Below are 19,180 nucleotides of genomic sequence, written 5' to 3'. Positions count from 1 at the left end.
TAAATCTGCCAAATCAAACATGAGGGTTACTCGCACTGTGACTTATAAAAGCCTTCTATTTAGCTTTGTTTTAACTTTTTACAACAAGTATGAAACTGCTCTCTCCCTTCAGCGTTTGAAGCCAACCTGTTTACCTCCAGCTCTTTAGCATCAACCTACAGACTGAGTCCGGCAGTAGCAGCAACCCCCCACGATTTCTCCAGAATCACACATCAAACATAAGGTCCAGGGCCCAGAATCGGTCCCCAAAAGGACTCCCATCTGGCCCACTGGACGAGTTTGGAAAATGTGGAGGAGTGAATAACTTTGAGTTTTATCTGTATTTTCATAACTTCTACAGATAAGAACCTCCCCCATGGTTATTAATACTAAACCAATGTAATTAAGTAACTGGTTTTTTTATTATCTACTGTAAAAATTTCTGATGGGTACAGTGGTTTAATTAGATAAATAGAAATCGAATGGTTTCTGTGAGTTAATAAAAAACCTTGTTATTTATAATTACTGTCCAATGACATGCTACAGATCTTTCTGTCCTTTTACACATTTATTTCTTACAACTTAAGCCGAAAGAGCCTTGTTGACAGACTTCTTTCATTTACTACAGCAGCATTTCTTTCTCATGTAAACAACCAAGACGTAGTGTTGGGCACAGCCATTAAAAGTTTTAGGTTTTACTGGTTCGGCCCACTTAAGATCAAAGTAGTTTGTATGTGGCCCACAATGTGAAATGAGTTTAACTTTCCTGGTCTAGTTCGTTTACTTTAGTAAAGTTTAATATATTTGCTCTTTATTAAAGTTTATCCATGTCGTGGCCCTTACTCCTTCTATTACAAATATTTTACTTTGTTCAAATCATTCATTATAACTCTTTACTTCCTTATTATTTTGCAGATTTTAAAATCCAAATCCAATTTTTCCTGAGCTTAAACGCCACACTCTGTGCTTGATATTCCAGTTTTCCGATCACGTATTCAGTTTTTTGGTCGTGGCAGCACCTCTGAGCGACAAGTGAGCCTCACAAGGAAGTGCTAAAAACTGCAATTCCACTCGAGGCTGAAAAGTCACAGACTCCCACGTTAAAATGCCCAAATCTGCAGCAGAAATAAACATGTTTACAGACATCATTAAGTAACAGCTGTGCCAGCACAGGCAGCCACTAGCTGTCTGCTGGATGTCACGTTAGATAATTGGAGCCACTGGACCTCTAGGCAGTGTGGCGTTGGACCCTTCTGGAAAACTTTTAATCTAATTATCTGACAAAAATGATGACCCTACTCTGTGGTTAATTGTGCTATGAGTCAAAATCTTAAAAATAAGGTGCAAGTAGAAGCGGACATTTAAGAGGTCACTGTTGGATTGTTTAAAATCGCTGAGGCTAAGGAAGGCTGTGTTGGATTCACATGATGGCACACGGGGAGAAAAAAGCTCGCTGCGGCTCATTTTCTGGTTTTAATCGGCACCATTTATGGCAAATTAGAAAAGGTGGTTTCCAACATTCTGTGAAGCTCGGGGGCTCTGTATGAATTTGTCTGTGCACTCAGTCCGTTTCATTTTGTGCCCGTCGCTGGCTGAACTCTGTGGCATTAAAAGTTTTAATTTTTAATTTTATAAATCTTTCTCAGGAGTGCAGACAGAAATGAATAGCCTGTAGTACTTTTATTTAATTCTTTTTATTACTTTTAGTATCACCTGCTGCTGTCTGCAGCCCTTCAATGAACCTAATGAAGCGAAATATAAAAACCTAACAGGACCAGATCTGTTTTTCATTAATTCGTTCATCTGGGACATCCTCCTCCAGCAAGTTATTTCAAGAAAACACCGTGAACATCTCTCGTCTCACAACCCAAACAAATAAATTAAACTGCACTTACAGTGCACTAGCAGTAACAGCTAAAAGCACTTCAGTCTGGACCTTTAAATTCAGAGGACTTTTACAGGAGCCAACCCAGCTGAAACCAAAGTTTCCACCCTCACTCCCTCTGGTCTTACCGATCCAGCATTTTGGTGGTGGCTCTCTCCAGCTTCTCCAGGATCTGTAGGAGCTGAGCGTCATCGTCGCAGAGGCCGCCCCAGCCCAGAACGCGAGCCAGGTCGTTACCTGTGCCCAGAGGCAGCACGCCCAGCTGACACTACAGACACGTGGAGAAACGAGAAACTGATGCAAAGTACAGAACAATAAAAAGCAAACAAACTGATGACTACGACAAAGCTCACTGCAATGGCTTAGTTTTGCACTACATCTGTCTTCTGGGACATCCTCACCCTTTCCTGTGCTTAAAAATATACTTAGACGCCCAATAACATTTGGCTACATGTCTTTGATTTGTTTTAGCTTAAACTGCCTAGCTGCTGATCTGACATGACTTTGACGAATTTGGGGGTAGTCCTCTGCCTTCTTTATTACATCCACTTTGTGCAACGTACCAAGAGCACTGATAGTGAAACAGCCCCAGAGCACGATGCTACCATCACCATGCTTGGCACCACCGTGGCTGCAGTGTTGCTGTCTCCAGAGGGCACTGGGCATGTGTATATTTGTCTTATATTTTAAAATAATTAAAAATCACCATGACATTCATTCCCAGGATGAGTGGATATAAACTTCTAACCACACCTGTTGGCCTGACAGCAGCAGACAGAAAAGTGATGCTCATTTAGCGCCGGTAATAAACTGTCTGTAGTTAACTTCTCTGAGAGGTTTGTTTCAACTGCAATGTTAAATGATCAACAAATCTATAAAAATCATGCTGAGGTTACAAAAATTCTGACTCCTTGATTTGTTCATCTAACATCTTAAAGCTGATGCTGACTTAAGCGGTTAATCTTATTCATTTAGCCTGGAACAAAACTGATTAGACGTGGCACTTTATATAAAATTAGTATTAATTTAACATAAAAGCCATGTTAATCTGCCACAACATCAATTTATGTGAAATTAATTTAATAAAATGAATGAATTAGTTCAGCTAAGGAGGCTGTGTTGTCCTTCTCTCTACCATGAACCACTCCCTCTCCAGTCAGGATCAATGTTATATTAGACTTCGATTATAGACTCAAGTATGTAAACTTGGCTTATTGTTGGTGTTTCTTCTGAAAGCACCTTTCGCCAGCATCAAGATTAACACAACAACAGGTATCTCGCTGCTTTCTCCTACCCATCGGCGTTACATCATCGGCAACATCCACTCCTCCTCCTCCTCGTTGTTCTCACCTGTTTATGGAGGTTGAGTTTATCCAGCTCTGAGAGCACCCAGCCCACGCTGCCATCTCCTCCGCACACAAGAATACGAAATGTCACAAACTTCTGGAAGAGGCGCAGGCTGAGGAGGAGAGAACGAGAGGCAGGTGTTTACAGAGAGCAACACTTATTAAATGTTCTACTGGAGAACGACCCGTAGATATTACAAGGACTCAGAAAGAAAAAGCTCTTAAATACCCGAGCTCTGGCCCTCCGTTCATCAAGTCAAAGACCTGCGCTGGGTTCAGAAGCTGCTTGAACTTGCGGAGGAACTTGACCCCCTGGTTGTCCCCGCTTTTAGAGTTGACCAAGACCAAAAGAGGGCTGGAGCAGGACGCCGAGGTGGCCTTCCAGAAGCCTGTAAACGAGCAGAAATGTTTGTATAGCTCACAGCGTGGAGTTCAAACACCACTGGGACCGTGTTCAAACTGTAAACTGCTGATGATAGATGCACAAATTCCAGGGATAAGGGTTAGTAACTTGGAATTACAAATTGTCAGTGTCAGTAGAAAAAGCCAAGTCAGGCTAAGTCACAATTTCATTACATGACTGAACTTTAAAACCTACTGTAAAAGTAATACTGTGTGTCCATGTGGGTGGGAGTAAGAGGTGTCTCACCGTCTGAGTCGATGCTGTTAAGTGCAGTTGGAGGGATGATGGACACTCGACATTGGCCCAAGGGACACACCTTCCCCATTTGTTCCTTACAGCTGTTATGGACCTGTGAACGCACATGCACACACACATACAGAGTCAGTGGTCTCCAGTAATTCTATATTTCAGTAGAAGCAGAAAGGTCATTACATCCCTCTGAAACCCACCAAAATGCCAGTTCTGTAACCTTTACAAATGCCACTGTGATTCATTTGAGTGTGCGAGCCTGTGTATGCGCGTGTGTCTTTGTATACCGAGGATCAGACTTCGCATTATGTGTGCCCGTTTGGCCTGAACGCTCAAAAAACACAATGCCGCTCTTGCTAAATGGAACAAGAGGATAGAGTAAAGCTACATCTCTCTGTGTGTTTGAATGCTTCCACTGGACTTTTCTGTTTGACTACATCAGTGTTTCAAAACCCACTACAGTAGAGCACAAACATAATAAAAGACAGGCTCCTGTGTACTCCTTATTAAGTAAAGAGCGGCTGTTTCAGGCTTTCCAGCGCGATGCTTGGGCTGGTCTTTTGGTGTACACTGGGTGAAATGACACTAATCCATAATGTGAGGGTAAGTGGTTATAGTGCAAACCACATGGGTAAAAATGCACTCAGCAGCCCGATGCTCACTTCAGTAATTTCCCAGTTATCCCAAATCAACTCCCAACTCATCTCATCTACTGACTGAAGGTTGGAGGTTCGATCATTGGGGAGGATACTGAACCCCAAGGTCTCCTTCCAATGTTAGTTAGTAAGTGTAGTGCTTGTATGAATGCATGATTAAGGCACATAAAACGCTTTGAGTGCACTAGTAGAGTGGAAAAGAGCTAAATCAATCAATCTGTTTACAGAGTCTCCTGCCTAATTGTACTGTTGCACTTAAGTAATGGGAACTGTATTTCACGTTAAAACATGTGGAAGAACTATATTAAAACTATATATATGCACACTCTGGTTTTACTCTAGTTAATATTAGAGCTGCAGTTTCATACTTTCTTTGCCACTTGGGGACAGACGGTATGGACGCAGCTCTCAGGTCAGAAAGCGCCTTAAACCTGTATTTTCTCTGAAGGCCAGCAGATGGAGATAGCTGTGACTGGAAAAGACTTTCTGTCCTACTGAGGTTTCTCATGGGATGTCATACGTGCTTCGCTTAACAGTTGGACGTGGTACAACACTCAGTTGCTAGGGAAACTGGCTGGCTTATTCCCCGACTGGCTGGTGGTTCATGGAGGTTTCTGCGTCTTACTAGTTGAAATCGGTTGCAAAGAAGGTGCCACACGGTTGTAGTTTTTCATGTTTGCCTGCAAATACTTGCTAACTACTAGTCCACTGGTAGTTAAATTTGAAGAAGTGAAGTGAAGAAGGTTCACTTTCAAAGTAAAAGTTATGCTGGTTGCACATTTCAAAGAAAGCAACTTCGAAGGCAAACGGTCTCCATTTCTGATTTCTGTTGCACATCTTACTGTGTTTGTGTACGAGCCCATCGCCGACTCGTCTGCAGGCCTGTGGGATTTAGCATTTATATTCCCAGCCACTGCCATCAAATTTGATTAGTCTTCCTGTTTGTTCCACTGCTTTCTGTTTTCCTTGTTTGTTTGGACTAGACTCTTGAAAGAAAAACAGCAGCCAAAGGAACTGACGAAAAGAAAAACCAAAACAACCCCATGGGCAAAGAAACAGAAATCACTTGTGTGGGGACATCGTAGTAGATTGTTCTACTACGATGTCAATATTTCTCACTTGTACAGTTGGGTCTAGTACATCACAGCTACTGCAATAAAAAAACGAAACGTTTCTGGCTGTAAAACCAGAACAATGGGCTGAAAGGCAATAAAATGCTCCACGGATTTCAGGGGCATCTCTCTGTAAAACTTTTACATATTCTTTTCTATTAGGCAAGATTATTTTATCCATTTTATACGTGGAAACATTACAAAATAATGGTTTAAATGAATTTAAAAGCATGAAAAATTAACTAAAACGTCTACATATTTTATGCAGAATTTGAAGGACTTTAATTTTATGTTAAGATGCACCAAGTGCTGTTGGTCCTTGTGCCACTTTCTTTGCGGGATTATAACCAGCCTGTCAATGCCCTCCTAAATATTATTAATACTCCAGCGCACACAAAAAATGATTCTCCACATCGTGCTTGAGGCGGTCGAAGCGTCGGGTCAGTTTCAGCAGCCCTGCAGCTGACAGGAATTTATCAGCCCCTGTTCCATTTCTCATTTTAACTTCCTCCTCCCCTCGGGGATCTCTGCTGCCAATCTATGTGCCGTCCCATTAGTCTGATGACTCTGCTGAACTTCTCAGACCTTGAGTCTTCGGAGGAGGTGAGAGCGGGAAGTCAAGGACAATAAAAAGCTCTTGGTTGTTTTTTCCAGAGAAGTGGGAGGAGCGTCTCATGTGGAGAATCACAATTTCCTGCGCATGAGTCAACATGTCCCAAGGGCAGACAAACAAATAAAGGGATAATTGAATCTTATGAATTTATCTGAATTTGATCTCTCTGTTCTGTACGGAGCCGCTCACACGGTTCCAGATAACGAGACGTGTATCGTGCTTAATGAAAACCCTGCGTTCATATTTAAATGTGACAAATGATGCACTTTTATTTTGCTGACAACATCACTTCCCGAATTACCTCCATTATTGGATGGAGCTGCTTTGAGTCTGTTTGCATCGCACACTTTTCCCAGTGCACCCCTGCTATGACTCCATTTCCGTGGGCATCGACGCATTCGAATGACAGAAGTTCAAATAAGAAAGGCTGGAAATAACTCTCAGCTAAAAGCAATGCCCCAGATAAACACTAATATTGATTCAGCGTGACAGTTTTTGATGGGATGGAGGCTAAACTCAATCCACACTTACGATAGCCTTGCACCAGAGGCAGCGCCAGTCCTGCAGTCGCCTCACGCTGCCACAGTTCTTATCACACACCACACATTTGGCGCTGACGGGCAGATTGCCTTCCAGCCACTGGTGGGGCATGGACACCTGGAGGGAAAAATAAATAAACAAAGCATATCAAATGAAGCCCTTCTGCTCTAAAGACATCAAACCAAAGGTATGCACATCAGGCAAAATAATTTGCATGAAAACAAAACCAAATGCAACTCGTGAGTAAGCCTCGGCTCGTACCCCATCCTCATCCTCAATGATGTCATTTCCTATGGAGGCTAGCGTGGTCCACTTGCAGTTGTTGGTGGAGCGAACAGCACATCTCTTGTGAGCCTTGAACTTACAAACTGCAGAGGATAGATGAACAAATATCATGTCAGACACACTGGAAGTCTCCACTTTTATCCTCTTCTATTTGGGTGAGTGTATGATGTAAGCTTCCTGATGGTCACAGTGTGTGACTGTACTCCTGATAGAGCTGTGTAAAACTATGCGATAACATGATGAGACAGTGTACATATGGACTGGAGAGCAGCTGGAGGGGGTGCTAAAAACTGCGGCTCCTCTAGTCTGAGGCTGCTCTAAACGAGGGCTGGTCCCCATAGACTCCCATGTTAAGAGGCACAACTTTAAAGCAAAGACAAACATGTTTGCAGCCTGCTGCAAAACTCAGTTTTAGTTGGAAAGCATGTGCAGTATAACGTGGTTTTTGATGCTTAAAGTTATCAATTGGGGCGTGGCCTCTTTGAGCGACAGTCACAGTTAAAGCACTAAAAGCTCGTTACAGTCATCTGCACTTTTGGTCACTGAAGCTCTGATATTTTATTTCTGTGTTATAGGTTATAACAGCTATCTGTGCTATAGCTGACATGCTAAGGCTCTTTGAGGTGGCTGCTGTTGTTGTGAATTTTATATAAATGATATTTAAACTGAGTCCAAATATGGTCACTACAAGTTAAACAAAAAAACTAAGCAGGGATCCACAAGTTCAGAGGTGGTTACTGCTTAATTACTGCTGAGTTTTGCCATCATTTAGATACAGTCTATGGTAAATGTACTGCTGGGTTTTTAAAGCACGAGAACAAAATTAATCTGAAGCAAGGACAGTGGGTCGACTAATTAGAGTTAATCAGTTAATTTCTTTGTTTTACCTAATCAACTTCATATTAGGGACCAAATTAAAATAAAGTGTTACTTAAATACCTGTAACACTTTCTTTCTTCAAGATATGTTGTGCTGAAATTAAACAAAAGGAGCCCTCAGGTACTAACATGTTCTCTGAGAAGAGAAATTCTCTTTAATGGTAATTGGAAACCTGCAGCCTCAATCACACAGACCTTGAGTCTAGTGATACCCTGGCAACATGCAGTTGCTAGGGAAAAACGTGTTTTTCCTGATCAGTTGGCGGGTTGTTGTTGGCAGTCGCTGGGTACATGGTGCTTTTACTTTGAAGGAGACTGGTCTCCTTTTCTAGTTTCTTGGACTTTGAGGTCGACATACATGGATATTTTGGTAAACCTAGATTTTTGTGTGTTTTGGCCTTTCTTGCACGTGTAAATGCCGTTGTTTGTTGGATTTTGAGCTGCCGCTTAAGGGTTATATGGCGACCTGCTGCTCTGGCATGATCTTGATAGACTTTGAGGTGGTTTTACGCATTTTAATGTTCACTGAGATATTTTTCAAAATAAGCTCTTAAAATCCTGTCCTCTTCAGAAATTGTTCCGTCTTCCTCCCTTCTAAACCCCCAACCGCAGATGGCTGCTCCTCCTGGTTCTGCTCAAGGTTTCTTCCTGTTAAAAGGGAGTTTTTCCTTCCCACTGTCGCCAAGTTCTGGCTTACAGGCTGTCGTTGGATTGTTGAAGTTGTCTCTGAATTACAATTGAATGTGTTGAGTGGATTTAAAGTATGTCTGTAATCTGATTTTTACCCCTGATATGAGAGGTGACGTACTGTCTCCAGTTGTATCACAAACCTGTTAAGCAACAATTGTCACAGTGCAGGAAAGAGCTTTAAAGCTACTTTATTACTGCATATCAAGCGCAGACAAAGAGAACGCTGGTGATGTAATTTTTCTTGTTAGACCAAAAATGGTAGGATTGTTTCTTAGAAATTAATGCATGAGTGACTCGACGTTCCAGTGACTTCATATGAGTGAGCGCAAGAACACAGATGCAGTGTGTGTGTCCATGTGTCTACGTGCCTTCACAGGACAGGCCGTGGGAGGTGACACCTGGCAGCGCCTCTCTGCAAACGTTGCAGAAGGTCGGTCTGGCGTGCGAGCAGGCGTACCAGTTGTGCATCCCGGAGAAATGCTCCATATTAAACTGACTGGCCTGGGGGGGTGGGAAGGAGAAACATTGAGGTTGAAACGCGTCAGCACTTCTCTACACAAGAGGAAACACAAAAGGACAAAAACGAGAACTTTCCCGGAACTACAATTAAAAAAAAATAACTAGGCTGGGGTAGGAGAACGATGGCTGCACAATTCATCACCTGCTTAAAATCACATCACATGAATAACTAGAGATGAGAAGGCAAAAATTGAAACCCCAAATTAACTTTTATAATAAAAAGCCTAGGAAGGCCAAAAATCAAAGAGAATATAAGCTCATAAAAAAAAATCAGAGCCTCCACTTTATAACCAATTAAAGAGGAGGCTTGGTTTTATGAGGACATCAATCGGTAGGCAAAGAGCTGAAATGAGAGGCAGATAAAAAGGAGACGAGAAGATGTGAAGGTGGATCATTTATGTGAAAAACAGATGCAAGAAGAACTGAGCTGTGAAAGCCTGGTCTCATCAAAATTAATTACACACTCATGACTAGCTATTATCTAATGATAATCAGTTTGGCCCAGTTTACTCTCACGTCAGCCAGGAGAACGAAGGATGGGGCTGAAACATAACAAGAGCCCGACACAGAGATGAGAAGCACCAACCTCGTAGGTTTCCCACTTTTGGACGGATTTCAGCGCCGTGATCCAGTCCTCCATTTCCTTCCTGCTTTCAGCGCATAACATTAGTTTGCGAAATGGAGTGATCACCTGAGAAAGAAAGAAAGTGGAAAGCTTAGAAGAGAGCAAAAAACTTGACTCCAATCTTTGAATTTCTTGTAGTTGTTGAGCAATATGGCATGACAGGCTAATGGAAGCACCAGCTGTTCTTCAGATATATGTCCCCAAATAAAATTCTGAATTAAACAAACTTATTAGAAGTTATCAATCCTGAAGTTAATTAAGCCTGGTATGAAGACGACTTTTACTTTTAAGACGAATGTTCTCTGTTTCCGGATTGCGTCGCTCTTTTTCAGGTTTCTACTGCTTGGTGGTTAGCTAGCAAGCGTGCGCAAACAAGTTGCCGTCTTCAGTGCAAACTACGGGCAGTCTCCTAGAGACCAAAGCAATCAGAAGGTTTCTGTGCAGCTCTGTATACCCCTTAAGTTCAATTCCTACATTTTGCTTTAAACTTTTTTATAAGCCAAAATTAACATTACCTGTTATATTAAAGTGAATAACAAACACACCTTGCTAACCAGACAAGCTAACTTAGCTAACTAAATTAGCTGATTAGCAGTAATCTTTTACACTAAAAAACAGCCATGTCACCACCAAATAGCTGAGCTGGCATCCATTAAAATGGTCTATTTCTGACCTAGCATTAGTCCATGTAGGCTATTTTGTCATAATTTGCCCTTAGAAAAGTTTTAAAGGGCCACCTTGTAGTCAATTATAAGGCCTGTCTTGGGCTTACTGTGAAACTGTTGTTGATGTTCTTGGTGCTGGTCTCAGCCACACTGGCATCTGATAGGTCCACTTCATCAAAAATTAGGGACTAATGGGAGAAAAAAAACCCATCAGCTTATTTTTTAGCCAGTTACATTTAAATAAAAATGTTACAGTAAAACGATCACACAGTTCTGTACCTTGCAGTCTTTGGCATAGTAGAGGGTCCTCCCTCTGAGTTTGAAGTACCTCCTCTTCCACCTCTGGAAGGAGCTTGTTTGCTTTAACAGGATTCCCTCCTTCACACTTTTCTGTAGTGAGAGAACAGAGACAGAGGGGATAGAAGGAGAGGAGGAGGAAGATAAAACAGACGTTAGCGCATCCAGAACCTCTGAATATCAGCCGTGACAGCTATTCTTCTCGGAGTTCACACGTAAACAGAAGGAGATCGGTTTGGATAGTGTCACTCGGATGGCTTGCTCTTGTCAAACAAAGACAGAGCTGCACACATGAGCAGAGCGGTGTTGACTGGATCTGTCACGATAAAACAGAAGCATCAGCCCAAAGGCACCGCTGGGCTTTTTCTGTATTTTCACCCGATATGTGTGTGGATGAGATCAGGGGCCCAAAAACAGCACACTAATCTGTTAAAGCAGCAAATAACGACGTTTGATTTGGTTTGCAGTACACTCATGCAGCATTCAAGTCAGGTAGGGAAGCAGCAGGTGGGAGATGCAGTCATCCGTGGCCACGTAGAAATTATTACCACGGTCAGAACGTCAGAAGATCGAATGATTTCATTTGATACAATCGATCCGCTTGGCTGAAACTCATCACCAATTCTGCCACGGTTGCTGTTATTGTCTTTTTTCCTCATCTCTGCTTAACATGCGCTCGTTCTTTCTTTCCCCCTGTTTGTGACTACATGGTGCAAGAGGGCCGAATCCCCCACGGGTAATCAATTTGAGACAGGACATCGGGAGGGGGTCGCCATGGAGATCCTCGTTTCTCGTAACAACCGCTGGCACATGCAGATAGGATCTTAAAAACGCGCAGCTCCCTGCATACCTGCACATTCATCACCAAATGTAGCAACAAATCACTAGATCTGCCTCCGTAACAGCCCAGAGGCTTCCACATAAAGAGAATAACCGTGTGCCTGCATGAGTCACCCGCATGTCATGGCAGAAAACAGCTGTATCACACACGTGATAAAACTGGAAAGAATTCACTTTCAAGGCATCTGTGAAAACTGCTACAAGCTCCTTTTTAATGTTTCTTCACCTTAACACTTTATTCCAAGTGTCGCACATGCCACGTGGACTTCTTAGTCATTTTGGAGGTAAAACTTCACAAAGCTGAAGAGTTATGGTAATGTGAAGTGCACATGGAAAAATCTAGGTGGATTTCATTTTTCTGTCTGTGTTCAGACAGCAATACCTTATAAATGCTTTGTGCTACCCTGATACACCAAAAGTCCCCATAAAGCTCAATGTCTCTTCTTTCCAAAACAGTTTGAATTTTGTGTCTAGCACCAGGTAACAGAGTAAAGGTCATTTAAAGAGCGCTTACAAGATATTTTTGCATTCATGGCATTCCATATACTCAGTTTCTTTGTCTTAATGATTAACTCAAGAACTATTCAAGATAACTTTTCAGCCAATAAGCCGAACCAGGAGGACTGCAGGTAATCACATCTTACCTTCCTCTTACCATTGTTTTCAGCAAATAAGACTTGCATAACAAACCAGTTCTCCAGGAGTTAAATCGTGTGTGTAAGTATGTCAACTTCCATCCAAGATCTTTTTCATTGCTTGAGGATACGGTCTGAAGATATTTTTCACTGTGAAATTAATATCAGTTTTCTAGGGGAGGTTTCAGGCGCTTTTCAAAAACACGTGTACGTTACTTTCCTAGTGAAAATTAACAAACGTCTCAGCTCAGGCATGGTTCGATGGCAGGTGGCTCAGCAGTCACTTGGCAGCGTTTCCATTTCAGAGCGGAAGTCTTCCCTTAAGGGAAATTGCAAACAGGAGCTTTCAAAAGTGAAAGTATTCAAATTTGATAATATCTCGCAGAGCAGGTAGTTGGCTATTTTTATCTTTAGTGGTCTGAGTGCAAACAAAAAGAAAAGGAAGAAGATTAATGCATTACGCTTCTAACATCTCTAGGGTTTGGCTTTTCATTCAGTCCTTATATTTCACCTTGTATCTTACGCCTCAAAATTATTACTTTTTGTTTATTTTTACTGATCTAAATGCATTTCTGTCATTCTGTGTTTGTCATGGGTTTAACGCCAGCTGGATGCCAGGCTCACAACAGAAAGGACTGCGTCTACTAGAGCAGTGGTCCCAACCCCCGGGCCACGGACCGATACTGGTGCGTGAGCCGTTTCGTACTGGGCCGCTAGAGTTGAGGCTTGGTGCGAAATTTATGGTTTTCAGGGTTTTTATCGTGATTTTTTACTTCATTTCTATCATTAAATCGGTTTCCCTGGAGAATTTCCTGTGTATTATAAATAAATCTTCTGTTTTTTGGTACCGGTACTGGTTTTATGTTGTTGTATTTATCCACGACACCTTAAATGCTGGTCCATTAAAATATTGTCGGACATAAACCGGCCCGTGTCGCAAAAAAAGGTTGGGGACCGCTGTATTAGAGGAACTGAGCCAACCTAGATTAGACAGCCATTACTGTCAAATGGGATTATTTGATACAAAGATAGACACTGACATTTATATACTTGCTACTGGTAACATCAGTCTAATTGCCTTTTTCTGCACCACAGAGGCAAACCCAAGATAATAGCATCTGTCCACATTTTATATATTGATACCTACCATTTACTTTAAATATTTTGGTGCATTCAATAGCACATGTATCTACTAGTCCATGATACAGATGATTCTGACAGTTTCAGTCCTCCATAACTTCTGTTACTGCTTATGTTTCTCCTGACCTCTTTCATCTCATGCGATTTCTGTCTTACTTTCTCCGGCTATTTCTCTTACAGTAATGTCCTTGGCTGTGTGAACAGTGGGAGTAATACAAGGCAGAGGCACCGCCGAACCAGTGATAAATCTAATTCATCGCTCCATCACAATCTCATTTCTCTCTTGCAGTGTGTGTGCGTGTGTCTCCGTCTGTCTGTGTCAATGTGCAACCATGAGATATCCCGCCTAGTAATGGCGCATACAGCTGCTTGTGCTCTCGGTGTGCTTGTTTCTTTCTTAGAATAAATGTGCTTTCATACCCTGCAGGAGAGAAAATCTCATATTGTCACCATGTGAGAGAGAAAGACGGAGAGAAAAGGAAGCAGAAAGGAAAGGACCGATGGTGGGAACAATGACAGATAGGCTCACGGTATGGATCATTAACAACAGGAGATGCAGGGGAAAAAAGAAGTATAGCTGCGAGAGCGGTGAGGACTGAGGAAGAGGAACAACACAAAAAGAGAAAGATGCAAAAACTACATCAACCACAGGCTCTAGAGAGTTGACTTGAAAGAAAACCAAAGAGCAGACGGTCCCTTGAGGAAGTAGAAGAAAGAACAAAATGCACCAACAGGAAGGTGTAAAGGTCTCTTTCCACTGACCCACTTGACACTTTAGAGATAACGGTGAGGTGTAACCACCATGTTCCACCAATCAAGCTTATCCGTGGTTGCCACAACAATGCCGTCACAAACCGTCAGTCGAGGAGCTAATCAGAGCGGTTTTGTTTGACGAACGCTAACAGCATTGCAGCCCAGGGTATCAGTAAAGGACAACCTGAAAGTCAGACCCAACACAGAGAAACTCATCAAGCCTAATGACCCCATCCCCAAACCAGGGCCTAACATTTGGCTAGGTTAGCTTACTATCCTAAACATCCCAAGCGCATGAAAAATGCAGGTTATATGGAAAACATTGAGAAATTGAGTTGATTTAGAGCTGGCAAAAGCTAACGTGATAAGCGTTTCAGCAAAATCAGATAAAGTAAAGTTCAGTCTTCTCCAGCAGATGTTCAAATGCAAATTCAAACGATTTGCCTACATTTGCCAATTTATTCTGAAAAATGTTTTACATGCTGTAACTACCATTCGTCCCTTCACCCACAGAGATATATTTCAACCCCCCATTTAACAACAATTAAAAAGCAACTTTTGCAAACCTTTTTTATCCACCGAAGGAAAAAAGAAAACCTACGCTCCTCTAGTCTGTCATTTCTTTCCACTTACCTTATAAGCAGATTGCTGCCCCTTTCTGAGCCTACTTCACTCGGAGGTCTCTTCCTGTTAAAAGAGAGTTCTTCCCCTTTGCTATCACCAAGTCCCTGCTTCTTAAAAGCGCCTTCAGACAACTGTTGTTGAATAAAACTCCATCTATCACTATCTGTCACTTGAACTTCCCACTCACTCACTTCTCTTTGAATTTCCGCTGTCCGGCTACAAGACCAAGCAACTAAATTCTTCAACAGTCACACCTACTGCTAGAGTTCGCGATGAGCTTAATTTTGTGTATTTAAAACTGAGCTACGCAAGCATCCCTGGTCTTCTGCTACTTATTAATTGCACTGAGTCGTCATTAACCTTTGATCACCGTGCAGAAGGAACTAGTCCCTACATTAAAACAATAAAGAGCCCGACCAATTTATCTTTCCCAGGTAAAGTTTCCTTAGCTTTCCTGACTGAGTCACACACCTGAGCACAGTGGGTGTCACACATGCCATAAAGCCTCTTCAAGCTAATTCAGTGTACGGACTATATTGAACTGCACACAGGAACATATCGGCAGAGCAAACAGCACACGTGTGTTTCACATATAAACAGACATATGTGATATTCAAAGGTCACAGTGTCTCCTCTCTTCTCCAGCTGAGCGATGTTGTCACACAGATCACTCTATTCATTAGAGCAAACTAATCACTTCACAACAATCATCCTGGCACACGCACACAGACAAACACTCAGAGGAGGGCAGTGAAGTGGATATGCACACTGAAGCACATTAACACATATACTTACTCATCTGCGAAATGCACACACACACACCCGGAGCTTTGAAGGGCGCCCACATCCACACAAACATCCGACTGAATCAACCCTGATTTATTTCTCCCTTCATTTAATTCTCTAACAGACCACACACACACGTCTGTCAGCCTCCGTCCTGCATGAAAGACTGACCTTCAGTGTTCAGTGTAAACACTCAATCAACAAATCACTGAAATTTGGACTTTCTCCCAGACAGCAGAGCGACACGAGTGACTCGACCAGTATTCTGGAGTAAACACAAAGACTGCTGCACAAAAACTTCCTGCAGTTTTATTTCCACTCGGTGAAATGAGCAATACCTGAGACTGTAGGAGAAGACGGACACGGCCAATCCCAAACAACCCACTTCTCTGTGAACTCCACACAGAAAGGCCAATACCTTAACAGTCACACCTACTGTCTGAGTTAATAGTTAGCTTCATTTCTGCAGCTGCGTGGACATGAAAAGGTAACAATATATGTTTGGTAGTTTGTTCTGGAAACCAGGAGCTGCTAAAGCCAAACTTTCACACCTATAAAGTGGACACAAATAGAGACAGAGTGATATTTTGGGGTTTCTTTAAAGTATCAAACTCTAAAATCATTGAAGAGAAAAGCTAACTGTCCTAACTTTTATGTCATTTAACTGTTTATCCAGTACTTAGTTACTTTGGTGTGGTATGAAGAAAATGTCAAGAATGATGTCAAGAAAAGTTTGTACTTTTAAACAAGCAGCAAAGAAAATGCAAAGAATCCATCTGACAAACTACAAAAAAAACACACACAGACACACACATTCCCACAGTCTAGGACTGGGCTTATCTGGCTGTTGGTGTTTGCCTCTCACACTGACCTCTTCCTCAACCAGCCGGCTCTCCTCCGCCTTACCAAAGTGAGCCGACTCCAGATGGTCCTCGTGGCTGAGCCACTTGTCATCACCCTCCTTCCCTCGCCCGAACAACAGGGGCGCAATGCAGCACCCACCGCACCTACACAGCCCCAGCATTTCACTGAAAACCAGTCTTATCCTCAGGACGGTGGTAAGAAACTTTTACTTCCTTTCTGTGTGCTATCTGGATTCCTTCCTTCCCATCGTTTTTCCCTTCTCCTTCTTCTTATATTCGAATGCTTCCTTCTTTTGTCTACATAAAAAGTTTCACACTAGCGGTTCTCTCACACAATGCAATTCTACTTCCTCTCTCGCAAACTTCCCTGTGGCAGGTAACCACTCCCCCCTCAGGTGTGCATGTGTTTGAGCAATTTCCCCCACCCCCGCCTCAGACGTAACTCCTGAGAGGTGAGGTGGAGCGTGCAGGTGTGCGTCTGCGTGTTCATGTAAGGACAGGCCGACTTCCTCCAGGCTAAAAATAGAACCGGAAGAACCTGTCTGGTCGGCAGTGACAACACACACAGACACACACACATGGTAGTTGCTATTCCTGCTGATTTAAGGCATCAAATTCATTTTACACACACACGCACATATATCAAGATGACGGGAAGGTTAATGGCACGCCGCTGTGGTTATAAGAGAGCTGGAAACGTCACTGTGATCACACAAACTCACGAGTTGCCAGCCTGCGTGAGCTGTCCTGACTCTGTGTGTCTGCGTGTGTGTTTTTGTGTGTGTGTGTGTGTTGCTCTGCGCTGCCTACGCGCTGTCATCGGACCTCTTTCAGTGTCAGATCAGCGTCTCATCTGCCAAGGCAAATTACAGCAAGCGTCCGCATTTGTGCGAGCGCATATGTAAGAGTGTGTGTGTGTGTGTGTGTGTGTTTTCTGCCACTCGGTATATCATTCTGCCTTTAATGAGCAGCAGCATGCTGTTCCCAGCAGACTCACTCAGTGACACCAGCTCCCTCTCCTCCTCTACTTGTCTTCAGTCCCCCCCTCCAGAACATTTTCCCACTGCTGATCTAATTCAGCATCAGGTCAAAGAGCTTCATTAGCAACTTTAAATGATTTTAATGTAACATGTTCTTATGTTCGTTAAAAATAAATAAATACCAAGGACAGAAAAGAGCTAAAGGAGGGACAGAAAGTCCTCTTTTACAGCAGGAAGAAAACAAGTTCCAGTCTTTTCTCCAGTGTCCTACTGCAGTCCGGTCGTTAAGTCACTAGGCCCAGTCACTAGCCGTGTGTTAACAACACAAAAGCCATATTAAACGCAGACTACTTTAGGCCCGGAAGTAGGATCCGTCACGTCATCACTGAACAACCGGATAACAGATAAGAGCCCCCAAAATATAATAAGGAGATACACTATAAGACAAAAAAGTACCAAAAGAACCTCCAAGAGCTGTTCACCCATAAAAACCCATGCCAAAATACAATTATTTTACTCGAGCATAAAATAATGCGCTTTTGATTATCGCACGTCTAGATACGATAGGAAAACACATCAAATTCTGTTAAGCACAGTAAGACAGCCTCATAGCCTTCATATATATGGACCAATCATGCTTATGAGTGTAGTTAAGGCCTAATTTTGAGGCAGGAGAATCCCTGCAGTTATTTAAATGTTACGCTCATCTACTCATGTAGGCCACTCTCTGAGCAACATTAGCAGGAGTCCCATTTGTTTCAGTGAGACTGAACTGAGCTGGTAATGCACGAGTGCCCTCAGGTTGGACGTGGCTCAAATGCCATGTAATCTAACATAAGCAGCACCAGTAAAATCTAGCGGAGGAATTTGAAAAGATCATCGAGAAACAACAAAACAAAGACTTACTGATCACCCAAAGCACGTTAAACCACAAGCCACATGTAACCACACCTCACACCATGGCTAACACTTCAGCCTTATAAGTGATGGATGGACAGCAGTACAAATCTTGCCCCGTGAAATTCACAGTAATCTGTACGATGATGTTTTTGCTTAAAAACTGCAAGTGGCAGCTTCGACGTGCGGAAATCGACTGATTTCAGGCGTTGAATACACTGATAAACCAACCATGTGGGATCACGGGGCATCCTTGGTGGTGCCTTTAATCTGAAAATTCCCTGTTTGAATGACGTGTTTCCTTAAAGTTGTGTGCACCAGGCTTTCACGTATGTTTTTATCTGGGTGGGATTTATAGCAATGTAACATCACAAAAATTGCTTTGAATTCAAGTTTTGATTTTATTTCCTTCATCATTTATGGATTTTTTTCCCCTTTTTTCATTATCCTAGAGCAGAGATGTCAAACTGGTTTGACCTCACGGGCCACACAGAGCCCATTTTACCTTCAGTAGGTGAAGAAAATCCCCCTTTCTGTCTGTGTAAAACAGTTTAACCATATTACATCCTCGTGACAGCTTCACATAAGATGAAATCGGCACAATTTCAGCAGCATGTCTCAGTTTTCTATTAAAATAATGCTTCTGTAGTAAATGAAAGAAATCTGTCAGCATGACTAAACTGTAAGAATTATATGTGCAAAATTTAATTCTTTATCTATTACTTAGTTACTTTGGTGTAGTATGAATGGCTATGGAGGAGATATTTACCAACAGGAATCTGTAAAAATACAGTTAAAAATATTAAATCTATGCACGCCTTCACTTTTTTTCAAAGCTGTCCAGTGGGCCGTATTGGGAGTCATTGGCAGGCCAAATCTGGTCCCCCGGGCCTTATATTTGACACCCCTGTTCTACAGTA

The 19,180-nt window shown here is 42.4% G+C and overlaps 1 protein-coding gene across 7 annotated transcripts in view; it reads right to left on the bottom strand.

The window, feature by feature from the left end:
- LOC146674447 (diacylglycerol kinase delta) overlaps window positions 1-19,180 on the bottom strand; it is a 93,248-nt gene that overhangs the window by 24,552 nt on the left and 49,516 nt on the right. For 3 of the 7 annotated variants that reach the window (XM_085395942.1, XM_085395952.1, XM_085395958.1), the window contains 10 exons: window positions 10,725-10,835; window positions 10,553-10,633; window positions 9,742-9,846; window positions 9,005-9,137; window positions 7,045-7,151; window positions 6,775-6,900; window positions 3,860-3,962; window positions 3,440-3,599; window positions 3,215-3,323; window positions 1,993-2,132 (listed from right to left, as the gene is read on the bottom strand). In XM_085395942.1, the coding sequence (XP_085252068.1) occupies window positions 1,993-2,132; window positions 3,215-3,323; window positions 3,440-3,599; window positions 3,860-3,962; window positions 6,775-6,900; window positions 7,045-7,151; window positions 9,005-9,137; window positions 9,742-9,846; window positions 10,553-10,633; window positions 10,725-10,835 (1,175 nt within the window). Of the gene's footprint in view, window positions 1-1,992; window positions 2,133-3,214; window positions 3,324-3,439; window positions 3,600-3,859; window positions 3,963-6,774; window positions 6,901-7,044; window positions 7,152-9,004; window positions 9,138-9,741; window positions 9,847-10,552; window positions 10,634-10,724; window positions 10,836-14,743; window positions 15,467-15,529; window positions 15,688-16,391; window positions 16,763-19,180 lie in introns of those variants that run through there. The other 4 variants (XM_085395965.1, XM_085395970.1, XM_085395984.1 and 1 more) reach the window with 4 other exon arrangements.

The sequence above is a fragment of the Rhamphochromis longiceps genome, linkage group LG3 (assembly GCF_057381845.1).
Source record: "Rhamphochromis longiceps isolate RC_006_pf linkage group LG3, R_longiceps_female_GT1.1, whole genome shotgun sequence".
In the NCBI taxonomy this organism is placed as follows: Eukaryota; Metazoa; Chordata; class Actinopteri; order Cichliformes; family Cichlidae; genus Rhamphochromis; species Rhamphochromis longiceps.
Note: the sequence above shows the minus strand (reverse complement) of the source record. Positions and strands in the feature narration are given on the sequence as shown.